Source organism: Sparus aurata, chromosome 15 (genome assembly GCF_900880675.1).
Source record: "Sparus aurata chromosome 15, fSpaAur1.1, whole genome shotgun sequence".
NCBI classification, from domain to species: domain Eukaryota; kingdom Metazoa; phylum Chordata; class Actinopteri; order Spariformes; family Sparidae; genus Sparus; species Sparus aurata.
In genome coordinates this window covers 29,630,246-29,639,165 of record NC_044201.1, presented here as the reverse complement: position 1 = coordinate 29,639,165, position 8,920 = coordinate 29,630,246, and the positions used below count along the sequence as shown (strand labels likewise).

Genomic DNA, 8,920 nt, shown 5'->3' with positions numbered 1-8,920 from the left:
GTTTGTTGACTTTCAACTCGTGAAGGTTTTATTGCACTTACAATAACGCGTGTCGCCGTCTCCACCTGGGTCACTTCTCTCCTCTCTCTGCTGCCGCTGCACACAGCAGCAGAGAGAAGGGCAGCCCCGCCCCTCAGTGAGCTGAGAGACAGAGAGCAGGGCAGGGAAGAAGCAGTTTATGGCGCTGTGGAAAAAAAGACTGCAGCCATCGGCCACTATCGGAGCCAAGTTCTGCTGATTCCGATAGTTTGTAAAACGTCCTATCGGCGCAGATTAATCAGCCAAAACGATTAATCGGTCGACCTCTAGTCGAGATTCAGTTCCTGTCAGTAAGTTGGGCAGGCAGAATCACTCATATCGATCGTTCATTCGGTCAGTCGCGTTTCCGGTAAGACATCGTTTAGCGGTGAGTAATGTAATGTACAGTTCTCAGCTCCTCGTTCTCAAACGATCGCGCTAACGGTCAACATAACACTGTAGTTGAAGGCAAATACGTAGCTGCAACTTCATGATTCTGTGTACTTTTAGAAGACACAACAGTGAATAATGATCATATCATATCATCTGCTCGCTCACTTAGTCAAGTGTGACTGACTGACTGAATGAAAACGATGAGCTACTAACAAAATGAAATGCTCTACTCACCTCATCATGGACTTCGTATCACTATCCCCGTTGGACGATCTTTCAGACGAGATCAGGATCACCATTCATCTGAAGCCGACAACTTTCTCGTCACCTCCGTACCACGATTCCAGCGGCCCTACAGCTGTCTAGGAAGCGAGCGAGTCCGAAGAGCACAAACTTCGTCTCATCCATGGTTCGCATCCCTCCTGGTTCATCTCTCCTCAACATCCAAGATTATCTCTCCCGTGTCTCCCAGCCCACCTTCGCAGCAAGGAGAGGACGAGGAAATTCCGGAACATAAAGTCACCGTCGCTGTAGTTCGCCACAGTTCGCCGACTCCTTCACCTCCAAGAAGCGAAGCCTCCCGCCATCGTTCCGCCAACACCGGCCGAACAACTCGCCGGTCGCAACGTCTCCACACTCCGGTGAGTTCCCCGACCGGCTTTCATCTTCTACAGTCACCGATTGGACAGTAGCCACTCCCCAGAATACTTTAAACGACAAATGAATTCTGTTTCACCGAATGGACTATAAAGCCAAACTTTGTCCACACGCATGTGAGCTTCTTCCGTCAACACCAGCTCTCTTCCGGGTGATGTCATCACGTGCACGCAACACACCGCGACGTCGACGCTCCTGTTAAAAGGGACAGTACAATTAAATACTACAGCCCAAAAACAGCAGAAAGCTCATAGACAACAGAAAGTGCAGCAGCAAAAGTGGAGCCAGAGATCCTCAGCCAGATCAAATGACTCTAGAGTTTCTGCTACCACCTCTCGTCATCACTCCACTCCAAAGGGAGTGCCCAGATGGATTTCAGGACCCTCCAATTCCCATCAGGATTTTCATCATCGACACCAGCAACCTACAACATCTAGGGCAACGTCATGGTGCCCACTGTCATCCAGTTCTAGCCATCAAAACAGCCAATCTTTGAAAAGAGAAAAGGAAGGAAAAAAAAAAATAAAAATCATGGCCGCTCATTCTGTCAACACCAGATCGCTTCCGGGGGACATCATCACACACACCCCTGCAGGCAGTGACGTCGACGCTCTTGTAAAAGGGACAGTACAATCAAATAACACAGCCCAAAGAAAACAGAAAGAGCAGCAGCAAAAGCAGAGACAGAGATCCTCGGCCAGATCACACAACTCCAGAGGGAGCGCCCAGATCGATTCCAGGACCCTCCAACTTCCATCAGGATCATCATCATCAGCCACAGCAACCTACAACCTCAAGGGCAAACGCCACAGTCTCACCGCCATCCAGTTCCAGCCATCACTGCAGCTAACCTTTGCGGAGGCTCCTGGCACAGGGATGCCAGTGCCCCCTACTGCCTACTTTCAGCAGCCACAGCAGCCTGTTCCAGCCTCGGCTCCTGGCACCGGGATGCCAACGCCCTCTGCTTCTTGTGTCCAGCAACCACAGCAACTCGCTTCAACCGGAGCTCCTGGCACCAAGATGCCAGCGCCCTCTGCCGCCTATTTCCAGCAACCACAGCACCTCGCTTCAACCGGGGCTCCTGGCACCGGGTGCCAGCGCCCTATGCAGGGAGCTTCCATCTCCCAGCTCCATCAGTCCCAGCAGCTCATGTCGGCTGGGGTCATCGGCACCGGGATGCCAGCACCCGTTCTTCCTCCTCAGCAGGCAACCACTAACTTCACTTTATACAAAGCTACCCACACTGAGCCGCACAAGAAACCAAACGAGAGCTTCAGCCTTCTCTCGCCTGTCGTCGGCAGCTCCACCAGCTCCCATACCTCCAGAACAGATGTCATCTACCCCTTCTGTCATCTTTCCTGTAATCAACGGCGTAGATAAGAAAGGCAGGCCCGCATGCACCAAGGGGGTCGTTCGATTCGCAAGGGCTTCAACAGTACCGGATGCACCGTGTTCCAGTGCCGCTTCCTCCACGTTTACTCCTTCTGCGGCGGGGCCCACGCCCACCCCGAATGCCCTTACAACCTACCTCGCCAAAGCTAGTTTCTCATAAAGGACTTGAAGAAGGTTTTCACCCCGGACTTCCACACTATCATCTATCTCTTTCGAAATCAAAAAATCTTCAGTCGACCATAACCAAACCAGATTCAGTTGACCGCACGCTCGTTAAGGAAGGTCCAGGAACAGACCAGTGCTTTCAAAGTCCTCCCTATTCAACCCGACGTCTGCCGTTTCTTCAACATCCACTGGCGTGGTACATATTACTTCGCCGTTAGGCTCACCTTTGGTTGCAAAGCAGCCTAAACTCTTCGACACAGCACCTGAAGCCCTCAGCTGGATCCAGTCTAACAATTTAGCCCCACCTCATCGCCACCCGCTTCCGGCATGGTTACCCTGACTTCAGTCTTCTCCGACCTTGGGGTCCCATCGTAGCAGAGAAAACAGAGGGCCCCTCCACATCCCTCGAGTTTCTCGGAATCATTCTTGACACAAACAAGTTTTAGACTTCATTCCCGGCCGGAAAGCTCAACCGAACCTTCTTCTGCGCCCCGCGCCGCACCAAACGTCAACTTCTGTCCCTTCTGGGCCACATCAACTTCGCCTTACGCATCATCCCCCAAGGGCGAGCCTTTATCTCCAACCTACCATCCATCACTTCTTCCGTCCCATCACTCTTGACCTCCATCTCCATGGATAGCTCGAGCCTTGCCGAAAACCATCCGTGACTCAACCTTCTTACCAATTGGAACGGAATCATTTTCTTTTACGACGACCAACCGACTCACCCGCACGACATCCATCTGTACATTGATGCTGCTCCTTAGGCCGGTTTTGGGGGGTTTCTACAATGGAAGATAGTTGCGGCAGAATCGCTCGCAATGAATGCCAGAAGTTCAGAAGCTCGACATTCAACTTGTAAATCCCGCGTAAATACCCCTGACAAGCGACTCCCAGAGCTCCATCATCAACAGCCTATCACCCTCGACCCTCTCTTCCTCCTGGACAGCTTGGAAAGCTTCCATTACTTTCACGACCAAAACAACACAACCTTTCCATCATTCAATCTCATCACCGCTACTTCTTTCAGTACTCACGCCCATTCCAACATAAAAATTAATCACATCATCAAACTTACCTTAGGGGTATCAGCTTCTTTTCTAAGACAATAACCGGCAGTTCGTTAACGGTTCGTCAAGCCCTCACCATCTTCCTCTCTCTGCCGACTTGCAGTTAATCTGCCTCCACACTATCCGTTCCGGGTATGGCACTCCTCGAGTTGCCTGAACCCTGGAAGCCATGTTCTTGCTTGCTTTTCGCTTTCCTCAGGTGCTCCGAATTCACCACCTCAACCATTCACATCGACCAAAGCCGCCATGCATGCATTTCAGACTCGTCTCGCTTTTCAGACCATTGTTTTCTATTTAAAGCTAACTAAAACCAATCGATCTGGTCCGCCTAAACTCATCTTCTACTCCAAGGTCCAATCACCAGCGAATCCTTTCAAACCATTGCTAACTTTTTGCAATTCTGCAAATGTCAGAGCATAACTATGACAGATTGTCTCTTCATCTCCGAATCCGGACAATGGCTACTCGTTCTCGTTCCAACATCACTTTCGCCACATGCTCTCGTTGTCTGGTAATTTACGCTTTAACTACTCCGGACACTCCTTCAGGATCTGAGCTGCCACTTCAGCCTCCCGTAAAGGCATCCCAGAACTCTTCATGCGGCTGGTCCTCCCAAACGTTTCACCACTACATCCGTTCAGATCTCAAAGATCTCAGATCCGCACAATCTCATCTTAAATGATTGGAGGTTTTTGGGGGTCCGTCGCTGCCCGAGTGCGGCGGCGGATTCTCTACAGAACTTCCCCACAACGCACTCGAAGACCTCGAAGAACTAAGATCTTCAACGTTTTGTTTTCTCTTTCTTTCACAATAAATCGTTTAAACGTATCTTGTTGAAGGTGTGGTCCTTGCTAGTGAATTGAAGCTTATATGGCGAAGTTTCAGGAGCAGGACCACACCTCAACAGCACCAACTTCTGATATTCCTAAAAATAACCAACTGACCCTCTCCTTGTCTTAGCTCTCGTATTCTGCGCCCCTCCCCCCCACCCAATTTCTCTCTCCCTGTTTCTTCTTTTCTTTCCTCTCCTTCGTAGGACCACGAGGGGGTCCGTCACTGCCCGAGTGCGGCGGCGGATTCTCTACAGAACTTCCCCACAACGCACTCGAAGACCTCGAAGAACCAAGATCTTCAACGTTTTGTTTTCTCTTTCTTTCACAATAAATCGTTTAAACGTATCTTGTTGAAGGTGTGGTCCTTGCTAGTGAAAGAGTCTTTCAATGCGAACTGATTAATTCACAAACGAGCCATCTTTACTATGCATTAGGTTTAAAGGTGTCCGGGCTTCTGAGACATCCAGGCCTTCATCATTAGTGTGTACAAATGGCATTAGGCAGATCTAAATTTTCTAGCTAGCAAGTAAATATAGCTGCATCCTGGATTTGTGAGTAAAACATTTGTACTTTCAGTTAAGCACAGATTTGTGCTGTATAAGAGGACCAGAGTGGACTTTGGCTTGTTTGGCCACTCTAAACTAAACTGTGCTAATCAAAATGACAAGTGTTACGACCCAGCTCAATAGGGAAAAAGGAGGACATAAAACCAGATGTAATCGGTAATTTAGAGTTATTTATTTTACAGAAGCGGGATCGTCAAAAAAAACACAACCAATAAGTGAAGGACAGAGGGCCTGCGGGTGCTGGTAAATCAAAGAAACAAATATAACCAAAAGAGGACACATAAAACTGAGCTACTATTTATAAACAAAATGGAAATAAAACCTCTCTGTCTACTTCCAGATTACTCCAAACAAAACACAGTCGAAACAGCACCCCTCTTCCTAGTGGGTCTAACAAAGAAAACTACACGTGTGTGATCAGTACTCTAAAGGTGTCTAAACCTGGCCCAGTCCACAGACTGTTAACAAGTGTCTCGATCACAGAAAATCCAAATGTCTGCACAATCTCGAGAGACACAGTGGCGTGCTGCTCAATAGAAATCACAGCTCCTATGCTGGCCAGAAATTTATAGACACCTCCGCGAATTGCTCCGCCCGGATCGGTGCGTCGTTCCAGGTGCTGGTCCACTCAGATTTCCTCAGGCCAAGAAGGGGGAGGAGCACCCACATCCTGAAACAACACCAAGAAACAGGCAAACACACACACACAGACACACACGTTTCATGTGCACATAAGCAAAAAGGTTTTCTGTGGTCATTTTGTAACAGACTTGTGATGGTTTCAAAGCATTTAACAAGAAGATTTGCGTAATGCATATTCCCTTCCTTAGAAGAGGAAGTGACCATTTATCTTGTCACCTACCATATTTAATGTTGAGTGTCTGCATGCAGAGGACAAAACATCGGACGTTTGTGCAGGGAACTCATTCAGGTGGAGGCTTTCAGCAAGAAAAGGTAAAATGTATAACTTTACTTTTTGTCTCATAGGGATGAGAAGAACTGCAAACAGTCATTAAATGATTTTAGATTAAAAGTTATGTTAATATATAAAACTTAATTGACACAGCAGTTTTTGATTTGATTGTGGGTATATTAATGTCGTGTTTTACTGTCATGATGTCACTGAACAACATCAGGTGGATTTTAAATTACTTGCTCATTTTCTATCACATGTTCTGAGGAATGGGAGAATTCCACATCAACAACAACTCGCAGGACAAAAGCTTTGACAACGACTTCCAATACAAATACGTCAACATCACCTATTTGGATCTCGATGAGCTTAAAGAAATACTCAATCCCATATTTGTGGTGTCATGCATGATAATTGCTATCGGCCTTCCTTTGACCCTCATGGCCATCTATGTTGTTTATTCTCTGGTACGTAACTTTTGACTTTTGATTTATTTAATAACTGTCTGTGTCATGTGTCTGTTGTACAGTTTGTGACAGATCTTGCTCTGATCTTAATGTACAGGAATAATTTACCTCATTATTAAAATTAACACAAGTGTTGGCTTCATGGTGTGCATCGCCCTGGAAAGGTAACTATCTGTCTCACCAGTATGTGTGTAGCTTCTTCTGTGTCTTACAATTATATTTCTATATAAAGTTGTCGTTCATCATATGTTCATCTTGTTTTACAGGTATCTGGTCATCGCCTGTCCACTGTGGTACCGCTTCAGACACACCATCAAGTTCTCTGTGGTTCTCTGTGTTATGGTCTGGATCCTTATTCCTGTCCTGTTTGTCCTCACACTTTGGGCACCGCAGGATTTTTTTATCACATATATAATCATAGTGACTTTCCTCCTCCTTCCTCTCCCACTGTTCATCTTCTTCCTGGGTGGGACCATCAGAGCTCTGTCTGCCAGTCGTGTCCCCTCTGATGAAAAACGAAGAATTGTTGGAATTTTGGTCCTGGTGCTGCTTATTTACACACTGCTGTTTCTGCCAGCCATCCTTTTGTTCATGGCAGAGAGGTACAATCATCACCACCTCACCTCCGTGGCTGCTGTGTTTCTTCAGTTGTGTCCCCTTGCAGACTTATTTCTGTATGTTTTCATGAGGAAAGGGACCATAGACAAGCTTCTGGTCTCTGTGTGTTGCTGCAGAATGGACAGCAATGACAGCAGCAGAATGGACAGCAATGATATCGCCAGTTCAGCAGTGTGAATGATGACAACATTCACACAGTCAGCTTCATGTAGGCAGAGAAAGAGGGAGGGAGAGAAAGGAGCCGCCCTGCTGTCTTGATCCCGAAAACTTTTATCAATGTAGTTTTTTTAATTTTTAAATCTATATCTGATGTTCATCTATCGTAAAACTGTATTTATGTTGCTCTTTCATTATTATTGGGACAAGTAAGAAACGTAATAATAATATATCATGTACATATGTTCATCTTTATGTAATATGAGTTCAGCAGCAGCTGTTTTGTACTTTCAGTATGAATACAGTCTTCTATCATGATGTTTGTCACTTAAAATAAAATTGTACATTTTCTGAAAATTCAAATAAAAATCTGTTTCTAGACAAAATTGTGAATGTCTGGCCTTGACCAACTTTCTGAATTTAAACCTGATAAATGAATATAAAGCCCAAACCTGCAGTTACCACAGAGGAGCTTGTAGTTTTTTGTTCTTTTGTGTTTTTTAAATTTCCAAATTGTGTTTTGGCATTAAATATGAGGTATGACAGGGCCAACAGATAACACCCAAACTTTTCAAGTCAGTGAAGTCTAAAGCGTTGGATGTTTCCCTTTTTATACTTTTACTGATTATTAACCTAGATCCAACATGTAACCAGTGCATTTCCCAAACTGTTGACTGTTTCATTGAATACCTTGTTTTTCTGATTAGCTGGTAAGATAGCTGACAGATAAGACTTGTATCCATCCCAGATATGCTTGAGTGTCTATTCTACTTTACATTCACGTTTATATTTTTTCAATGAAGAGTTTAACCCTATTTGCTTTTGTCGTGATATATAAAAACAGGCAATCGTGCATCTTAAACTCTCACAGTGTTACAGAAGTTTAGTGAAGCCACAATGTTGCGCAAGACAGTTGAGTATGTTTTCTGATGTAATCAACAGGCTTCTCATTGTGTTCAGAATGTTTAGTTTCCATGTGACATCTTATCTTGTTCGATATATTTTTTGAAATACAGTCAGGGCTGTTTAATGTTGTGTATCCACTATGATTAATAACTAAACTTACAGTAAATTAGTGACTTTCAAAAAAAAAACTGCTCAAATTGAGGGACAGCCAGCTGAAATATCTGAAATACCAGACATCCGTCAGATGTGCAAGAGCCACATCTGATCATTCATTAGGTGCTGTGATCCCCTTATTTCTGATATTCATACTTTTATCATGACAATGCTCTCTGTGAAATGAGTGATGACCTCGTAACGAGGAAATGCACAATGCAAATGTTTTGCAAGTTGTGTAAAATGTGGTGTTGCAACATTTGAAAACAATAAGTTTTCTAAAAACATGTTAAGGAAGCAGCTCACCAAGAAATAATACTCAGTCATCGTGGCCTCCCCCCTGCTGAAGGAAAGCCATTTCTGGAACACCACAGTAAAACAATGTCATGGTATTCTCACAGACAAATTAAGTAGCTGGATACTTATCTTTAAACTTTACAAAACAATCAAAAGAATAACCAAAAAAAAACAAAAGACATGAAACAGCTCCATACAGCTTGCCTGGCATTCTCCAAGTCTGTGGAAGGCTGAAGAGTGAAGATGAGGTGTGTGAACACTTTTAGTTAGCAACCACAGTGAAGAGTTCCACTTTGGGATGTGTGTCAATAACTTC

The 8,920-nt window shown here is 45.1% G+C and overlaps 1 protein-coding gene across 1 annotated transcript; it reads left to right on the top strand.

Moving 5' to 3' along the window:
* Positions 1–6,614: 6,614 nt before the first annotated feature.
* LOC115597086 (proteinase-activated receptor 3-like) lies at positions 6,615–7,348 on the top strand. Its single transcript, XM_030442743.1, has 2 exons — positions 6,615–6,638; positions 6,741–7,348. The coding sequence occupies exons 1-2, from the start codon at positions 6,616–6,618 to the stop codon at positions 7,267–7,269; spliced, it is 552 nt and encodes a 183-aa protein (XP_030298603.1). The 5' UTR covers position 6,615; the 3' UTR covers positions 7,270–7,348.
* The last annotated feature ends 1,572 nt before the right edge of the window (positions 7,349–8,920 follow it).

Bases quoted from the DNA above. Each gene is read 5' to 3' on its own strand.
- LOC115597086 (XM_030442743.1), top strand. From the start codon at position 6,616: ATGGTGTGCATCGCCCTGGAAAG. The intron at 6,639-6,740 runs GTAACTATCTGT...CTTGTTTTACAG, and splicing joins GTGTGCATCGCCCTGGAAAG to GTATCTGGTCATCGCCTGTC.